The following is a 20281-nucleotide window of genomic DNA, read 5'->3' on the forward strand; positions in this document are numbered from 1 at the left end:
AACCAGAGGTTTCAAAATTCTGTTTGTTAGGAGAAAAAAAAATCCTTAATCCACAGTGATTGGCATATTCTATCATGGATGGGTTTTCCTTGAAGGAAGAAATTATCTCATTTCATATACAATCAACCTGAGAAGGCATCCTGCTTATACCATGATAGTAAAGTCTCACGGTGAGATTGCTACTCAACAGGAAAGAATTAAAGGCCCCTCTCCATCCCCACCCCAAACCAGCATTTTCACAAGAATCCCAATAACATACTTTGATTAAGGTTCAACTTTACCTTATGAAAACCTCACCTGACCTTTTATTGTGAACTCCTTGAGGTAGAACTTACTTCGCTACATGCACAACCACTCTCTGGATTACTCCATATTTACTACAAGTAAAGTAGTATTCAAAGTTTCTGGGATGTCTCAATTCTTTGGAGGCTAGAATGCAGACTTAGGACTACCACCACTTGCTTCTGTACTGACATTAATGGCCTGATGAGTCTGCGAATCAAGTGTTCTGCTCAAAGTTATATTCCAAATAATACTTCAGTCATGTAAAGCTGTCTGTGCTGAGGATATCCAAGTCCTGTTTACAATAAACAGCCCAAGGAGAATCATGTCTGCATGGAATAGCCTGCTCAGGGAAAGGACCGAGTTGGCTGAGATGCTCTCTCTGTAGGGTCTCACTGGGTAACTCAGGGCTGATCAGAATATTTAGCTAGCAATTCAGGATTTAGTCTCTAATGGCTGCAAAATAGGGAGCTTAATTCATTATGATGATAAATGTTGTTGGAAGTGTGATCTTTTAAAACATGGGGTGGGATGGGAAGGAATAGGGGGAAAAAGGCATGGGGATGGTGATTCTGAAATACTGAAAAAGTCAGGAACGGCTAGATCCTGTGCAAATCTGGACAATTCCCCTGTCTACAACACAACCTGCTTCTCTTCTCTTGCTTCTCCACATCATTAAAATGTCCCACCATGACTCACGCCTTGGCCCTCCCTTCTGCTATTTCTATGTGAAACACAGAGCACTCACTTTCCTTTGAAGGGATGGAAAGCAGCCCTAAGTGGGCTGGAGGAAACAATATCTACAAAGATTAAATTCACAGTAGGGGATGTGTGTTAGATTTTTTATTTTTCAGGTTGACAGAGGAGGGAAGTCATATGGACCACAACCTCAAACCATAGGGAAAGACTGAAAATAATTTATTTTGTAACAAGGGTTTTCTTCCTTCCTCTAAACCAACCTTTGCTAGCATTATGCATTTGAACATTTATTAAGAGTGTAGATTTCATCTTATATGTTTTTTACTGCAATCTAAAAGAAAGAAAGAAAGAAAGAAAGAAAGAAAGAAAGAAAGAAAAAGCTCTCCTACTATAAGTGAAGCATCTGAATTTCCAGAGTTAATACCTTTGTTGAATGGGGATCCAGGTGATAGTCCTGTTTGACAATGTTCTGTGGCTAAGCCAAGGAGATAACAAGTTCATGAATAATTAAAAGAGAATTATAAAAGTCAAAAAATCATATGGCCCATAACCTGCATAACTAAAGGTAGCTTTGAAGCACGCTGGCAATCTAAACCTGGATGTAGGTTCGAGGATTCTGTAGGTTCAAGGATTCTGTAGGATGAGTATCTTTAAGTAACTTTCAATGTAAGTCCTTACTTAACACCTTAGTTTTTTTTTTTAAGGATTCTTTGCTTATATAATCAGCTCAAATGTTTAACTTTAAAGATTTCCCAGGTCCCACTATTACATGGGAAAGGATAATGAGCTACTTTAAACAAAAGTTTCCATTATTTCGTTGCCATTCAAAAGCCCTGCAATTGAGAGGTCTGTGCCTTCTTCCCTCCAGTCTCCACTTCCCTTACTCCAAAGTGAATACAGTTCTTAAAATAAATGATCGAGCTCCAAAGACTGTGGTGCTCCATACTGATTTGATTTTCCCTGACTCAACTAAATTAAAAAAAAAATTTAATTTCAAAAACACCTGTAAGCCTAGCAGAACTGCTGAGTTTAATTATCATACCGGTTTCTTTAAAGACATTGGCTTTTCTTTTTGTATTCACTTTTCATTTTTTGAAGGAAATGATTATATCCCTGAAGCATTGTTTATTATGCTTGGGGAAAAAGACATCTATTATGACAAAAGGACAACATTTGTTTCACTTACCTAGAGGAGGTCCGTGTGTCATGAGTATGTCGATGCCCTCAGGGATGAGGTTCCACTTGTCCAGCAGAGACTGACCTCTGGGCAGGTTAAAGCCCCATCCATTAAACCACGGGGTCCTTTGGGGGAGATAATGCACACGGTATCAGGCCAGTGGAGCCACGTTTCTGCTCTACAATATTTCTCTCGCGCACATTCCCCCACGGTTTGCATCGCTCTCTTGTCTCTTTTTGATGATTGGCCCTGGCAGCAGGATGCTTTTTTGTTGACTGCTTCAAAACCAACGCATTTGAAAGCAAGTGTGGAGCCTGCGAATTGTTCAACCAGAAAGGGGCACAAGAGTCTTTACAGTGGAGACTCTACCCAGCCGACCTCTATCAAAATCTTAACAATGTTTTGTCTTCTCCCCCAAATCTCCATGCTTCCTAAGATGCCTAGCTTGGATCCAAAGCATTTCTACCCTTCCTGTAAGAAATTCCATCAGCACCCCTTCCTCCCCATCACTGTGAAACTGCTTTGCTGGAAGGATTCTTACAAAAGTCCTTGGAGAAAAGGACAAGGGCTCTGAAGGCAGAGCATGTACCTCCGTACATGGAGATGTTTTGAAATCCTGGACTGAGAAAGCTGAAAACGTTCGGGGCTCTGACAGGTGACAGGGGATCCAGGGAACAAAGAGCAAGCGTGGCCTTTTCCTCCTGTTCTCAAAAGGAAGGTTTGAGGGTCATTCTGGAATCCACTCTCCTGACAGGGAAGGTAAGCAGTCCACCCTCCCAGGAATGAGTTTCTGAGGTTGATGCTTCAGGCAGGCAAAAGTGAATGAATGGGGGTTTTGTCCTCAATGAGAGCACGTCTAATTGGAGCTGAACATGCCTCTACCATTTATAATAATAGAATAACCAATTTTTCTCTGCACATACTACTGGCTAAATCACACCAGAACAAAGCAGTTCCCAGTGCTGTCCTATTCCCAAACATCTAGATATAACCTTTTTTGTTGAAACTGACTCTTTCCCATTCTGTAGGAAAACTCCTACTCGCTAGCACATACATGTAAAAAACAAGTTGGTCAATTTTCTGGCTAAGCTCAACTTTCCTCTTCAACTTAAGCTGCCCCTTTCGTACCTATTGAAAGAGGCGACCCTGTGTCCAAGGTAACTTGGTCAGTCACAGCAAATCAAATGAGGTTCAATCTTATTTAAAGCCAATCATGGGCCAGACTATCAGATTCTCTCAAGACTTGGAACTCAGAAACACTGACCCAGCATTCATTTGGTGGTGGGCACGTACAGGCAAGGACAGAGTGGAGAGGGCAACCGAAAACCATGTGAAAATCTGCCTTACAAGTGAGAAACCTGAGTTCTCACTGAGATGCTTGAAAGAAAGTTCCAGAGGTAAGAGACTGTGTGGCCCCAGTTAGAAAAAGAGAAACCAAGAAAGCACCTGACTTGGGTCCTACAACTATCTTCCAAGTTCCTAAGCCATCCTAAGGGGCTTATTTATAGTAACAATAATAACTTTTAAAGCTATTAATTGTTGAGGGCTTACTCTCTGTCAAGGTACTATTATTCTAAACACTTTATTTGTATTAACACATTTAAATTTCACAATAAGCTCAGGAGGTAGGTACTATCACTAACTCCATTTTACAGATGAGGAAACTGAGGCACAGAGAGGACAGGTAAACACAACCAATAAATTGGATATGAATCCAAACAATCTGGTTCCAAAACCCATACTCTTAACCACTGCACAATTCCTCTTCTTCCGTAGACTTGAACTAACTTCCTACTTGCCCTGGGTGAGCCTCTTCTGTATTCTTTCAGGTTTAGTGTCTTGTTGCCTGAAGCCAAATGAGCTCTGACCATGGAATCAAGTACTTGGTTCTAAAATCCAGCAATGAGATGATGGAGTGGACATCAGTGGTTTTTGCCTGCCTAGCTCTTACACCTTTCTTTTCGTAACAGTGCCTGAAGTTTTTTGGAGAACCTCTCCCTCCACCTCTTAGTTCATGTGCTCTGCAAAGGCTGACCCAACCCTGTTCTAGGATCTCCCTGACCAGTGACCAGTCTAGGGATGCACATGTGACCCAAGCTGGGAGTCATCCTCAGGCTTTTTCTGGTACTACCTAAAAAGAGGTCATGGGTTCCTCTCTGGGATCCTGGGTCTTGAGAACTGTGTAGGCCTGGAATTGCCTGGAAGCTTTGTCTTAGCCACCATGCAGACAGCCCGGGCTTGAGAATCAAATCATCATCATCACACACACACACACACACACACACACACACGTCAAGCAAAGAAACAAGAGTACCCTGATGACCTTTTGGACATACGGATCCAGTTGTGCCTGAAGCCAATCACATTCTTCCTTTCAAGTATATAAGCTAATAAAATATTTTCCTTTTTATTAACTTGAGTTAGGTTCTGTTTCTGCAATCGAAAGAGTCCCAGTTCAAACAATTATTGTGTTAGTGTAAAAACGACCTATGTACTTATTGCAGGTAACACTGTCCACCCCCACCCTTGAACCGACCCCAGAGATGTCCATGTCCTGACCCCCCCTGGAACCTGTGAATATATTACCTTGCATGGTAAAGGGGAATCAAGGATACTGATGGAGTTCAGGAGCTAATCAGCTGACCTTAAAATAAGAAGATTACCCTGGATTATCTGGGGGGGGGGGGGCGATGTAATCACCTGCATCGCCAAAAGCAGAGGAGGGAGGCAGAAGAGGAGAATGGAGTGATGTAACCTAAGAAAAACCCAAAGTGCTGTTGCTGGCTTTGGACATGAAGGAGGAACAACACAAGCTAGGAGATGTGGGCAACCTCCAGAAGCTGGAAAAGGTAAAGAAAGAAAAGGAATTCTCCCACAGAGCCTCCAGGAAAGACACTTTCCGGCTGACATCTGGATTTTAGCCTAGTGAAATCCATGTCAGACTTCTGACTAACAGATTGCAACATGGTAAACAGGTGTTATAAGTCACTAAACTTGTGGTAATTTGTTACAGCAGCCAATAGGAAACTAATACAGTACCTAAAATGTCTGAGCTGTAAACTTCAGGACCTGTGACTGGCCCTGGGCCTCACCTAGAGCACAGCACGTGTTCAATCAACACAGCCCTGGGGTACCTGGGTGGCCCAGTCAGTTAAGCATCCGCATCTTAATTTTGGCTCGGGCCATGATCTCATGGTTTGTGGGTTCGAGTCTTACATCAGGCTCTGAGCTGACTGTGCAGAGCCTGCTTGGGATTCTCTCTCTCTTCCTCTCTCTCTGCTCTTCCCCTGCTCTGTTTCTCTCTTTCAAAATAAATAAAAAACTTAAAAAAAAATCAACACAGCCCTCAGCAGCCACACTGCCTTGTAGCTCAGCTAGATGCTATGCTTTTGGTTTCTTTGGAGGATTAGGAAGTGCTGGCTTTCTTATCCCAGGCTGCTGGGGAGGCACCAGGTACCACAGGCCTGAGGGAAGCAGCAGGTAGAACCTTTTAGGGCTCAATTAGTCAATCTCGCTTACATTTGTCTTCTAGGACTTCCTGTCTTCAGGTTCTTAAGCATTTTCATTAGAATCTGAAATAGAGCTGAAATGCCCATTCTTTCCCTTCATTTCACAATGACCTCTTTCCAAGATTTGTCTTAGAAGTAAAAGAAAAAAAAAAGTTCAGAACCCAGTGAAAACTCAGTGAGCATTTTGGCATGAGAGAGAGAAAAATAAGCAAAAACATCTGTTTTCCTAGGTTTTGAAAACAAGCTTCTGGGCCTATGGTTCCTGTCTGAATGGCAAATAAAGAAGGCTTGAAAGAGTCCCAAGCACACCCAAGTAGTTGGTACAGTGAGGGGTACTGATTTCGCTGCCAGAGTCTGTCTGAAGGCAGTCAGCCTCTGGACCCCCAGGTCATCCCAGGGGCTTCCAGAGTCAAAGGAACAAGACTTTATTTTCCAGTCTTTCTGAGTTTCTCTCACAGAGTCTTCTTGGGAAACCTATAGTCCTATTGCCCCAGGAAGTGCTCCATTTTTTAAGTGCTTTGCGAAAGAGTAAGACAAGCCCATTGTGTACAGACACCCCAAATTTCATGTTAATGTAAACTTTAATGTTAAGCTTGTGACAAAATCCAGAAGTTTCCAAGTTAAGGGCAAACTTTAAAAATATCTGGCATTTATTTTGACTCAAACCTGTATGTATGTGTATGAGAGTGTGAGACAGAACTTAAATTATAAGAAAAGGAACATTTATCAAGTCTCTGATATGCTTTATATAGAGGTTTTACACAGACTATTAAATTTAATTCCTCATAACAATCCTTGAATTATTATTAACAGTCCTTGAGTACTGCCGGCTCTATTTTTAGACAAAAAGGCTGAAGATCAGTGATATCAAGTAACTTGTCAATATCCCAGGATTGGTAAGTAGTGGAGTGCAAATTCAAACCCGGATCTTCTGGCTCCAAAGCCTCTGCTTTTGCCTGCACAGTGCTGAACTAAAACCTTCTAGCCCAGTTTTGGTTTTGGCTCACACACTTGTGAAGTAAAAACAGGGCTGCTCCGTTCAGTCTCTTAGGCTGAGCACTGTACAACTTCAGCCGGTGCCAGAGCATTGTGTGATTGAAGTGGCTCATAGTAAAAATGCAGTGTGACTTCCAAGATGTTATTATGGCTTTTCTGGGATGTTTTCTGTTCCTTTAGATCCTCCAGATAAGGCCTTTTCCACAAGACAGTGGCCAGGCAATGGTAAAAAGCAGCCCAGTGATGGGTTCCAGAATTATTCCAGCATGGCGTCATAAATGGGCATACAGAAGAGACCTGTGTGCTAATACTCATTCTGGCATGAATTTACAAACTCACATAAACCTTCAGTAAGAGAAGGCCCCTCAGTGGGCTCCTTTCCTCATCTGAAAAATGAATGAGTACATGGATTTGATGACTGGGTTTCAGGATTGCTTGTAGGTTGCAGAAATCATATGCAGAAGCCCCACACCCAAAGCAGGGACATGAAGGGGTGCTCTTGCTGAAGGGCTGGTAAGAAGGGGCTCCGAACCTACTCACTCACTTAGTCTGCTCCTCCTTTCTGGCCTGAGCTTCTGAGCAAAGCCGGCAAAACCCAGCACTTGATGGTCCTTCTATGATCAAGAAATCCTAACATTCTATAAGTCTGTGCAGACTATCAATGTTCTAAATAAGTGCCGTGAATTGCTCTCAATGAATTACCTAAATTGCCTGTAAGGGACCGAGTCCAGTGTGGAAGAAGTAACTGCACAGAGCAGAGACCAAATGTGTCAGCATCAATGAATAATGCTTTATCCAGTTGAGTTTCAACCTGAAACATGAAACCCCAGCAGTGAGCCCATCAGGGGTTCACTGGAAAATATGTGCACAGTCGACCTCCGGAGCCCCACAATGGGTTTTGTTCTGTAGCAATGGGGGGTGCGGGGGGGGGGGAAAGGAGGAGGGAGGAATCCAGGGGAACAATGTCTATTGCCTCAGCCAAGGACTTAATAATTAGCTGTGACTAACAAATACCACATGGGAACCAACTTGTAAGAAAATGTCCCACAAAGCGCCCTATTGCCAGTGGGCCAATCAGGACCTGTAACCCATCTCCTTATAGAGAGGGATTAGAAAACTCAGGCAGCTAGAGCTGCCTGAAGCCACTGGACCAAAGACACGGATGGAAGCTGTGGGTGCTCTCAGGGCTCCCTCCCCCTTGCTCTCGCAATTAGGGGCACTTGGCCTCTCCAGGCTGAAAGTTCAGGAGCAGGAGCTAAGGGAGTTAACATAGGCAGAATTTGTTCCAAACAATGTCAACACAAAACAGGTTTTCTATATGGAAGCAGGTTGAGATGAAATCGCTACAAAGGTCATCTGTGTTTGCAGTACACGGTGCTGTGGTGTGGGCAGAAGGGAGCTTGCTGGACCATAAATCTGAGGTTGGGACAGGTGAATGGCTGTTTACTCCCCTACCAACGTCAGTGGGGGCCAGGAGCGCCCCAGGAAAGCAGGATTTGTTAAAGAAAAGTTGGCACTTGGTCTGCTCAGATGGGCTACTCAGGTTCACGGCGCTGGTACCTGCTGGTCAATGTCTACAAATTCCCCCAGGTGCAGACGGTCCTGGGAAGGCTGCATCACAAAGACTCAAGATTGGGATTGTGATTAACCATCTCCTAGGTGCCTCCTGCAAAGATGAAGGCTTGGAAGCCTGGTGGGCTCCCCTGGGATTCTGCCTGGAAAGTGTGAAGGGGAAAGTGCAAGGGTTCACAGCTCGGGTAGCGGCCATGCCACTACTTAGGACTGTGAGAACCTGGGGATTCTGTAACAAGTTAGCCATTCTTGTTTTGGAGGCAGGAGGTACAAACATGGGTTATGGAATCAGAGACCAGTAAAGCCCCAGGTCTGCTACTTACTGGCTTCTCAGTCTCCTCATCTTCCAAATCGAAATGGAGTATCTGCCTATGTGGGTAAAGTGAGATCATTTATGCAAAACGTTTGGGAGAGTATTGGCACAAAGTGTTAATGTGCAGCTTTTAATTTATATATAAGATATATGAGCAATATATGTGTATGTGTATATACACATGTATACACACACACACATGCACGCACACAAACACAAACAGTCGCTCATGTTACGTTTTCTTCCTACAACCTCCCAGGCTGCGGCCCATCAAGTAAACAGACCCTCCTGCTCCAGACTTTTGAAGAGTCCCCAGTGAATAGGCAAACATTACTAGATGGCTAGATAGAGTCTGATTTCCTCGGGCTGATTACTTATTAAAAGGCACTTCCTCAGCTCACTTTCGAGTGGAAGTTTTCAAACAGGCACTCACTCACTCGCTCGCTTGCTCAGTCTTGCATAGACAATCCTGTGGAATGTAAGAGCACAGGGCAAAACGTTAGTCAAGGCTGCTTAGCTGGCTAGTACAGGTGGTTAGATTTTGACAGGATCTTAAATTGGGGGAAGTTCAAGGGAGGGTCCTTGGGTCCTTGGAATATTAATAACAGGGCCCTTGGACAGGTTCACTGGCGGCATTGACAAGCTACTAATTAACACCATCACCACAGCCTGGCATCTCCAGTAAGCAAAATTCAGAAACCAGGGGCCAGTTTCCACATACACTTTATTTCCTAAATGGCGGCACTTTAGAATTGCAACCTTCCTCATGCCTGGCACTCCCAACCTCCGTCGGCCCCTCTCCCACTGCACATCGCACCAGGTCTAACAGAAGCTAATTTAACCACCGCTGGTTAAAATCACACCGCACTTCACAGCCCCTTTCACATGCCATGAAGCTGTCATGATAATTCTTGATCTCTAGCTCACCTGACAGCTCAGCCCTCCCTTGACTGCAAAGCTTCCCGTCAGTTAGAAATAGCAGTTTCCCTGGCACCACATGTGTCATCCCGAATATCCAGATGAAAGGCAGACGCCTGCCCCACTCCCTTTCTTGCCTCCTTTTCTCTTCTTAGCTCTGGACTTTGTTAAGAAGCCAGCCTTCTCCCCCAAGTCCCTCCACTTGGCAGCCTGGAAGTTACTCTTCCGTGCAATTGAAAAGATGCTTTGCATTAGCTCACGGAGGAACGTCACACCTTGTGCAGCAAAGAGACACGTGCACCAGTTGACATGGCTAGGAGAGAGGGACAGCTTAACTTCAGGGCAAGATTTACAGCCCTGTGCAGCTGCCTGGGAAGCCTGCCTGGCCCAAACCACAGGCTCAGCTGCCTGCAAAGGGCAGTGGCGGCTCCTCTCTCACGCCAGCTGTCTAGTCCCATCTCTTCCCTGTGACTCTGTAACGCGCTCTTTCGTTATGAGGTCCTGGGGATGAGAACAGATACTGTTTTGATAAAGGGGCAGGCCTGAGTGAATAAATGTGGTCTATGTGCTCTGGACGGGACAGGAATAAATCATACCTAAGGCGGTCACCTGAGGCCCATGAGCTATGGGCAGGGGCTTCGTAAACCAGGTAGGGCACACCGCGGTCTTTGCAAACATGCCAACTGTGTCCCTTTTCTGTAACTAATAAGGAACAAGTGTCCGAATGAAGCCTCTGTTACCCATTTTCCTCTCCCCTGCTGGAAAGAAAATAGTGTAAGCGGAGTTTCCTTCAGGAACCAAGAAAACAAAACCCACTATGACCTGTTTTCGAATGTGGTGTGCCTTGAATTATTAAAAATAACATTACAGTGTCTGTTGCCTTCCCATTGGGCTGTGCAGGAGACTATGCTCATCAATTGTGCAAAGAGCCTGACAGGGCAGCAGGAAGGGCACGCAGAACTTCTGTCTTGGTGGGCAGGTCAAGCAGATTTGGGACATGCCCAGGTGCATCCAGAAATAGCATTTTGTTTTGCGGCTGAGGAAATCTGGTGCCCGGACCAGAGAATGGGCCCTGCCTTGATCTTTAACCCCCGGCAGGAGAATTTCTCAAAGAGGGATACCAGCACCACTGTCTAGGTTTAAAAGAAAAAGGGGTCAGTGGATGGAGAGGAGTAGAAAAAGAAAAGCAGCATTCCTCCGTTTTTCTTTTTTTTGCCATTTTTAAAATTGTAGTAAACTATATATAACATAAAACTGACCATTTAACCATTTAAAAAAATAAAAATAAATTTTAATGTTTATTTATTTTTGAGAGAGAGAGAGAGAGACAGAGACAGAGAGCGAGCAGAAGGGCAGAGAGAAGGAGAGACACAGAATCTTTAGCAGGCTCCAGGCTCTGAGCTGTCAGCACAGAGCCTGATGCGGGGCTCCAACCCACAAACCGCGAGATCATGACCTGAGCCAAAGTCAGACGCTTAACTGACTGAGCCACCCAAGCACCCCCATTTTAACCATTTTTTAAAGTGTATAATGCAGTGGCATTATATACATTCGCAGTGTTGTGCAACCATCACCACCTTCCGTCTCCAGAACTTTTTCATCATCCCAAGTAGAAGCTCTGTGCCCATGAAAGGACAGCTCCCTCTCCCCACCCTCCTTCCAGATGCTGGCCAGCACTGGTCCAATTTTTGTCTCTATGAATATGACAACTGCAGGTGTCTCATGTAAGCAGAATCGTACCACATTTGTCCTTTTGGGTCTGGCTTATTCCCTTTAGCACAGTTGTGTTCAGGGTTCATCCATGTCATTGCATTTGTCAGAATTCCACTTCTCTTTATGGCTCAATACTACCCCCTCTTATGGCTTTACTGCATCCTTTTTTTTCATCTAAGGTTTCTGAAAGTCTAGGATGTGCCAGGCACTAAGCTTGGCCATAGGGAGACATGGAGTCTCTTTCTTTGTGAAGTGTGCAGTTACTGAGTTGAAAGCCCAGTGAGGACGGGCTCAGTATGGTACTTCTGGGGCATTTATTCATTCAACAAACATAACCTGGATGCCTGCTGTGAGCTAGGGTCTGGCAAGGTAGGTGCTGGGAATACAAAATTGAATACAGTTCCCAGGATAAAGCCATAGCTCACCATTTTCACAGGTAAAGTTGCCTTGGACGGAAGTCTTTAATCTCTGGCCTTCATTTCTTTTTTATTAAATTTATTCTTTTTTTCTAATGTTTATTTATTTTTGAGAGAGAGAGAGAGTGGGAGAGGGGCAGAGAGACAGGGAGACACAGAATCTGAAGCAGCCTCCAGGCTCTGAGCTGTCAGCACAGAGCCCAATGGTTCAATGTGGGGCTCAAACTTGCAAACCATGAGATCATGACCTGAGCCAAAGTCAGAGGCTTAATCGACTGACCCACCAAGGCTCCCTTGGCCTTCATTTCTAAGTAACCTAATTTCAGAGGAAGTTGGGGAACATCAGAATGATCTGAGAATTAACCCAGTGACTTCAAGTTAAGACCCACCCCCAGGCCACGAGGTGACCAGGAGCATACTAGGCAGGAAGACTTTTGGGGAGAGATTTCCTTCCATTTTGTCTTGCACACTCCTTCATAAGGCTGGGCAGCTAAAGCCAGGACCACAAAACACAAAACCACATCCTACTAAAGGCAGCCTGTGAGAGCAATGTGTGTCACATGTCTGGCTGGTTCTACAGCACAGGACGAACAGGATGGGAGGGGCCAGGAAGATTGCCAAGTACTCCGGCAACTTGGCAGAGAGCATCTGTACCTTCCTCTCCCCCTCTTCTACCCTGCAGACATGTCACAGAAACCTAGCAGGTGGAGGGGTTTCTTAACTTAGATTTCCCAAAAGAGTAAGAGGAAAAATGGGTCCAGGATTAGCTAGATTTTTGTTGCATAGCAAACTCTTAAGAACTGATGTTAACAGATGGGATGGCCTGATGAAATGTCTGCCCCCAACAAGAGACTTTATTACGTTTACTTTATTTGAGAATGTGTCTGTGTGGGTGGAGGTTGTCACACATTTATGTCGACAATAATGCTGGTTTCTTTTTATACTATTTCATATTTTGGGGGCACCACGGGGATATAGCTAGGGAGGACCACACTGGCAAGAAAGCCTGCCACCTGGAAAATAGATGGTAAAAGAATAAGTAATAAGTGGACAATAAAATAACTTCTTCATGAATATGATGTAACCAGGAAGACCGTAAGCTAGGTGACTTCAGTCTGGTTCACTCTGCATCCCTAGCACCTGGCACAAAGCAGATGTTCTAGTATTTGTCAACTGAATTAAGAGCGACTGTCCATGAAGTTTGTAACTTCATGAAAAAAATGTATACACCATGATGGTCAATGGAAAAGCAAAGTATTAATTCACATATCAGTATGAATTCAAGTATGCAAAACATACTTAGAAAAAAGACACAGACCAACATACTGAATGGTTATTTTGGGGGTGGGAGGAGGATTAGTGATGATTTTTTTCCTTTGATTTGTCTACTATTTTCTCCTTTTTCTATGAGGATTAATATCATTTGGAAAGAAATCATAATTTGGTGTAAAGTCTTCATATAGCCAAATGCAAGCTGAATATGAGCAGATCGATCCATGGTCTACTTAAGACTACTCTGACTGCAAGGTGGTTCCCCCAGGGAGCGGAGCATTTGGGACACTTTTGCTCAGGAAGCTGACAGGGCTTGCCTTAGGGGGCTTCCCTCCCCCGCAAAAGAAAGGCATCTTAGGCAACAGAAGTCTTTCCTTCGTTCAAGTAGTTCAATACATGTTTGCTGAACACCTGCTATATGTCAAGCATCACTCTGCTGGTGGTGGGTATGCTTTTCATTTTAATGAGGAATTTCAGCTTTAAATGTAGACAATATCATGTTATCTGCACATACTTACTACAAATCATCTCACATTTCTTCGTTCACAATAACTCCAAGTGGTGAGCAAGGTATGAGGTTTAGAGAAAACAGTATACAGAATTTTAAGGACTTGCCCATGGTCACCTGCAGCTGAGGTGGCATGAACATAACTTTGTTGTGCAAAGGATTAAACATTAGACAGGTCTGGGTTCAAATTCTGACTGCTTTCTGCTTAGCAATGTAACCTTGGGCAAATTTCTTCCATCTGATCTCAGTTTTCTCGTGTATAAAGTGGAAAGAGTAACGCCAACCACATGGATTTATTGTGAGGATTAGATGTGACAATATACGTAATGCATTTGGCAGAATGTTTGTCCTATATTGAGCATTAAATATTAGCTCCTGTCGTCATCAGCAATGTTAATATCACTACAAATATTAGTATCATCAATCCCTTGCTCTTTGTTCCCTAATCTTCTTCTTATCAACACAAAGTGTACCTTCTCTCCATTGCTCAGACTTAGAATGTAAATACCAAAGAACTGAATGATTCGTTTGAAAGCACTGAGTGTTAACATTTAGGTACAGGGGACCCAGCTTTGGTTAATGCCAAGGCAGTGAGTTAAGAGACAGAGGACATGAGTTCCAGCTCTAGGTCTTCCAATTGGCTTGCCATATAACCTTGGGCAAGTAACCTCTCTGATCTCTTGTTTCCTTAACAGTGCCACAGGGATAACAATCCTTATGAACCTTGCAAGGCTGTCAAACAAAAGCCCATAAAACCTAGCTGCACCTAAAGGGAAAGTGCCTTCTAATTCCCATGTCACTGGCTGTCTGTGTTGCCTGTTTGTACTGTTTGAAAAGCTCAGAGGAGCCGGAATAAGTGACAAGGAGGTCAGATGTAAGTTAAAGTGTTGGCCCCCACTGATCTACCATCTTGGCTCTAAACAACTAGCTTCGGTCCAGACCGATTTAGTACAGTGAGAAAATGGTGAGTGCAAACTGGCAGGACACACAATCAGAGGGCTGAGTGAGACGCTGAAGCTGCCCCTTCAATTCAGAGGTTAAAGCAAGCAGAAAGACCCTGGTGTCTCCCTCACCATGCCAGCCAACCATATATTATTAATTGGGCTCAGCAAACATTATTGAGCACCTTCTGCTGCAAGGCCTTGGCAAGGAGCTCCAGGGAGATCTAAATGCAACGCGAGACCATCCCAACCTGCCACCTGGCTGGGATAACGAGATAGTCACCGGCAAAACTGTTCTCCCCTGTCTCTGCCCATTAAAATTCTACTGAGCCCTAAGGGCTCAACTCCTATATTTCTCCAAGAAGCTTTCCCAGATCCCCTCAACGCTGTAATTGTCATTTGTAGGATATATCGTCCTCTGCATTATTACTGGGTTGTGCGTATGCATGTGTGTATTTGAACTGATGTCCCACCTCATTCCAACAAGCATTTGAAGCAAGGTCATGTTATGGGTTTGTCTATCTTCCCCAGTGGATTGTGAGCCATGCCCAAGATCTAGCATGATGCCTGAAACATAATAGTTGTCAAGAAAATATTCATAATAACGAAAAAAGCAGGAGAGTTTAGAGTAAGCACCCAAGGAAGTGATCCAAATAATGTGTGACTGGTGGTTAGAATGGGGCAAGACAGATTAATGTCTGAGCTTATTTAAAAAACAACAACAAAGGTCATTTAAAAACACTGGATGATATGTTTCATAGGCCTGTGCTGCCACATACAATAGTCATTATGTGGCTACTGAGCCCTCAAAATGTCGCTAGTCCCACTTGAAATGTACTGTAAGTGTGAAACGCATGCTGTATTTTGGAAAGTTCAATGAAACAAAACCCAAGGTGACAATATCATCATTTTTATACTGATTACATGTTTAAATATTTTGGATATATTGGGTTGCATTAAATATATTGTTAAGTAAATTTTATCTTTTTTCACTTTTTAACGAGGCACATTTAAAATTACATATTTGGTTCGTGTTAAATTTATATTGCACGACACAGTCACAAGGCACAGAAATATTCATAGGATGATTCAGAAATCCCTGTTTAGGGATTGTACCTTAATGAAAGAATCCAAAAGTAAGTAAAAATGCCATGCACAAAGTTATTCGCTGCAGTGTTATTCATAAGCGCAGAATATTGGAAACAAGTATATCCTCAACTCTGCATAAAAAATAGGAATGGTAAGACAATTACCGCTATTGGAATATCTAGTAAAATGTATATTATGCAAATGCTAATTACCAAGAGTAAGTAGCAACACAGAAAATTCTTAAAACATGATACTGCTTAGATAAACACAGGGGAAGGGAAGGAAAAATAAGATAAAAAGAGAAAGGCAGGCAAACCATGGAGACTCTAAATACAGAGAACAAACTGAGGGTTGCTGGCAGGATGTTGGGTGGGGGTATGGGCTAAACGGGTGATAGGCATTAAGGAGGGCACTTGTGATGAGCACTGGGTGTTACGTGTAAGTGATGAATCACTAAATTCTACTCATGACATCATTATTACACTATATATTAACTAACTTGGATTTAAATAAAATTTAAAAAATGTTTTAAAAAGGACTGGCAAAAGAAAAAAAGATAATGAATACGAAAACAGAAGAAAAAATATTGAAGTTTCATTCGTGACAAACAAAACAAGACATAATATTGCTTGAAAAAGCACTCAATGTCTGAATCTATGTATAATCTGCATGCAGGCATGTTCTTTCATCCAACTCATCATACATTTGCTGAACTATTACTACACCCCAGGTTCTGTGTTCAGGGAAGACTGGAATTAGAGATAATAGGGGATGGGGGACAGCCAGGTAAACAGACAATGGTGTCTGCAAATGGAAGTACCAGGTAAAATGGCCATTGAAGGAGGCCACACCTAAGCTTTCCTAGGGTGAGCAAGGACTGGGGGAAATGTGAAGAAAACAAGAAAGCTCTTCTTCTGGTGAAGGGTGGTATGGGGTTTTTCTTGGAGTCCCAAGCTTTCTGGGGTTTTTACCATGAAAACACAGAATGGAAATCAGCATTCAACTCCACAGTGCCTCTGGCACTGAGCTGGGGTGCGCTGCTGGCTCAAAGAAGAACTGGGCAGCCCTTGCCAGAATGGCTCTGTGGTCCAACCTGTGTCGTAATAGGTGCTAACACCTCCCGCTCCATCGCCCTCAGTCTCAGTTTGCTTATCTATAAAATGGAGATAATTAAAGTATCTGCCTTATCTATACATTGCTGAAAAAATTAAACGCAATAATACGTGTGAACTTCTTAGCTGGGTGCTTTTGCTCATAATAAGCATTACATAATTGTTGACTTCTATTATTATCGTAAAGATTACAGGAATAGCATGAAATAATTGATCAGGAAGATAAAGTAGAGGATGGAAGCCATCTACTCCCAACACTTCATCCGAGTTGAACTGGTTCACTTACTTTCAGTTTCTAGAATCGTTTACAGCCATTGAATTTACTCAACCAAGTTTTCTTCTTCTTCTTCTTTTTAATGCCTTGAAGGATGATGAAATTATAAATGTTCTATATAATGTGACAGCGAAATAAGTTAACCAGAGAATTATTTAGGTCTGCTGTCTTTCACTCAGCAACATAAGAAAGCCAGACTGTCCTTTCTCATTTAAAATTTCACACTCCCCCTCCCCCCAGCAAGCTACTCATTGGGTCCAAACTCCTCAGTCAGAATAGTAAGCGTAATTTATCAATCTCCAGGTGACCTCCCTTAGACGAAAACAAAACCAGGTCAATTGTTTCATTGTTTCTTAAAGAGTTGCTAATGAATTCAAGAAATCTTGAAAAGGAAACATATCATTTTTCTGATACTCAGTCCTGTTCTTTTTCTAATAAAGAGTCTAAGCAAGTTTGTGTGAAAACAGACTCTTTGTTTTATAAATAGAACACCGTTTAAGTTTTTTTTAGAGGTGTCTGCTAAAAATAAAGAGGGTTATGGTTTACTTCTTTATAGCTCTCAAAACAAAACTCAACACAACAAAAAAGCCTGAGCTTAACTAAATGTTATATTTCTATTTTGAAAGGTAGCTTTATATGAGTCAGGCATGATTTCTTGAAATGAAATTCCCCAGAAATTAAATTTCCTGTGTTTATCCAAGGTGTGCCTATGTTAAGTAATGACACCATAGTGTTTGTCTTTTTTTTTTTTTTTGACACCATGGTGTTTTGTTTTTTTTATTTTTTAAACATATGCCCCAGAATGAATACAACCGAATGCTCTGCTTCCATTCTATAAAGTCCTCACACAATTCCTCTTTGAAAATTGCTTCCTTTGTGGAGTACAATAACCATTTTTAGGTAGAAGTTCTAGGTGATCTGCTCCCAAATTATCAGCATTACTCTGAAACTGTACCCATTGGTGCCCAAACTGTGAACTGTGATCCAAACTGTTTGTAGGTTGCGTGGATGCACCTGTCAAGTGTCATGGTGTGGAAACAATGCCAGGTTCCCAGGGAAGTCCCCAGGAGCCAAGAAGGCCTGTTTTTCAACTCTGGGTGCTTGGCACATGGCTCTGCTTGCCCTGGCTGGCCAGAGGCTCCAGGACCAGGGGCCACAGACTAAGAGTCGGACACAGGTGAAATGAAGTTTCCTTCCAGGGCGGTATTTTCCACAGTGTATCCAACAGATGTGATCTGTTGAGACTGTTCTGAGTCACAAAGGGTTCTAGGGTTAGAGAAGTTCGAGAAATGCTACTTACTGCATTTCCCTTCCACTTTGGTTGTATAAGGTGAACATAACCATAGTAAGACCTTGAGAAGCCCTGCAGAAAAGAAATCTGTTTAACTTGATATAAGTGTACATGTTCCAGACAGATGAGGCTCCTTTCAATCCCACTGCACTTTTATCTATCATGCCTATTAACGGTAGCTAACATTTATATAAAGCATATGATGTGGCAGGTACTGTTCTGAGCACTTTACAAACAGGAAATCATTTAATGCCCACAGCATCCTTTTGAGGGAGAGGTTAAGATTAACCTTATTCTATAGATGTGGAAACTGAGATAAAGAGAGGTTAAGGATTTCCAAAGGTACAGAGACCCGCGTTTAATCACCATGCCAAGCAAACCTTGGAAACCAATCTCCTTGAAAGTCACTTAGGACACACTGTCCCATGGGCAGGCCCAGGCCTGTCCCACATGGCCTCTGTCACCCTTTTCTTTTCTTACCCTGGCCCCTCCCTCTCATGAGTCTTTTGAAGCTAAATTTGGAAATTTCCTTCTTTTGCAACAGAAAATAACAAAGTCAACATGGGTCTTTTTTCAAAAAGACTAAAAGATTCACCCACACTTTGAAGGAAATCAGGTTTACTTCATCCTGGTATATCAGTTTCTTACTGATACACTTACTATAACAAATTACTACAAATTTAGTGGCTTAAAACATCTCAAATTCATTATCTTACAGTTCTGGAAATCAGAAGTCCAAAATCAGTCTTGCTGGACTAAAATCAAAGGATAGGCAAGGCAGGGCTGGTGGCTTCTGAAGGCTCTAAGGGGGAGAACCCATTCTCTTGTCTTTTGCAGCTTCTAGAAGCTGCCAGCATTCTTTGGCTCTGGATCCTGCATCAGTCTGACCTTTGCTCTGTGGTCACATCTCCTTCTCTCCACTTTGACCCTCCCGCTTCTCTCTCATTAGGACCCTTGTGATTATATTGGGCCCACCCAGATAATCCAGGATAATTTCCCCATCTCAATCCCATCTCCATATCACATCTGTTATAATCACATCTGCAGAATCAATTTTGCTATGTAAGGTAACATTCACAGGTTTCAGGGATTAGCATGTGGCCCTCTATAGGGGGCCATTATTCTGCCTACCACATTGGCATTGCCCCAATGGTGAGCTGACAAGGAGACAGACAGGGGCCTGGAATTGATGGGGGTGGAGTGGGGGGGAAGAAGGAGCTGGAGATTCCTCAGGGGCCCCCAACCGTGGCTGCAAGGGGAAGGGGAAGAGACAAGGCCATGGGGCTTCTCCCTTGCTCACCCGCCCGGTTTACCATCACCAGCTCAGCTACCATGGCCCCTGAACAGCAGAGGTGAGATGAAAAAGAAAGGCAGGGCTGTAGTTCTCAAACAGATGCATTTAGTCCCCAGGGTTGGTTCTATGCTGGGAACACCTGAGTCCACAGATCATCCTGATTTATCATCCTGGATTCATAACTTTCCTTAAAGATGTTAAAAATTTAAAAACTGAAACCACTTCTTTCATATTAACCTAAACCTAGGTACGTTTCTGGTTCCGCTTAAAAACAACACTTTTGAAATCTCCCTGGGTGTATGGGAGATAACACAATCTATCTCCAATGTTAACAGTGGTATTTAAGTAAATTAATACCTATGAGATGCTTAGATCAGTGCCTGGCAAATAGGAAGCTCTCAGTAAGTGATACAATTTGATTTGATTGTTTTATTCCACCACTACCCAAACCATTATATAGTCACCTGCCAGGTGCTTTCAATACATTAGCTGCTTTTAGCCTCACAACAGCCCTAGGAAGACAGGACTGTTATTTTCTCCATTTTACAGATTTTCAAATGAGGCGAGGTGTACTGTGTGTAAATCATTTGATTAGGGTCATCATACATCTGACTGACAAAGTTGGGATCCAAACTCTGTTTGCTTGCAGAGCACACAGTTTCAGTGTTTCTTTCTGTTTCTCCTGCACATGTGCTGCCCAGGTTCTGAGCAGGTTCTGGGGCTCTACTGGCCCCAGTCACAATGGCATGTTACATCAGCATTAGCAGAACTTCTAGTGAGCTCCTACGGGGCTCCTGGTTGTAGGTTTTCAGAGTTACTAATTCTGCAAAGAACACATTTCTGCTTACTTCACGGTTGGTGCCAGTGTTTCAGAAAGTGAGGGAAACAGTGTTTATCCCTCACAC

General features: G+C 43.1%; 1 protein-coding gene across 5 annotated transcripts in view; it reads right to left on the reverse strand.

The window, feature by feature from the left end:
• MPPED2 (metallophosphoesterase domain containing 2) overlaps positions 1-20281 on the reverse strand; it is a 176007-nt gene that overhangs the window by 7161 nt on the left and 148565 nt on the right. For all 5 annotated transcript variants that reach the window (XR_007145029.1, XR_007145028.1, XM_047824193.1 and 2 more), the window contains one exon: positions 2168-2283. Coding sequence is in view for 3 of the 5 variants with exons in the window: in XM_047824193.1 (XP_047680149.1) it covers positions 2168-2283 (116 nt within the window). In the remaining 2 variants the exon portion in view is untranslated. The remainder of the gene's footprint in view (positions 1-2167; positions 2284-20281) is intronic.

This window comes from Prionailurus viverrinus, chromosome D1 (genome assembly GCF_022837055.1).
Source record: "Prionailurus viverrinus isolate Anna chromosome D1, UM_Priviv_1.0, whole genome shotgun sequence".
Lineage (NCBI taxonomy): Eukaryota > Metazoa > Chordata > Mammalia > Carnivora > Felidae > Prionailurus > Prionailurus viverrinus.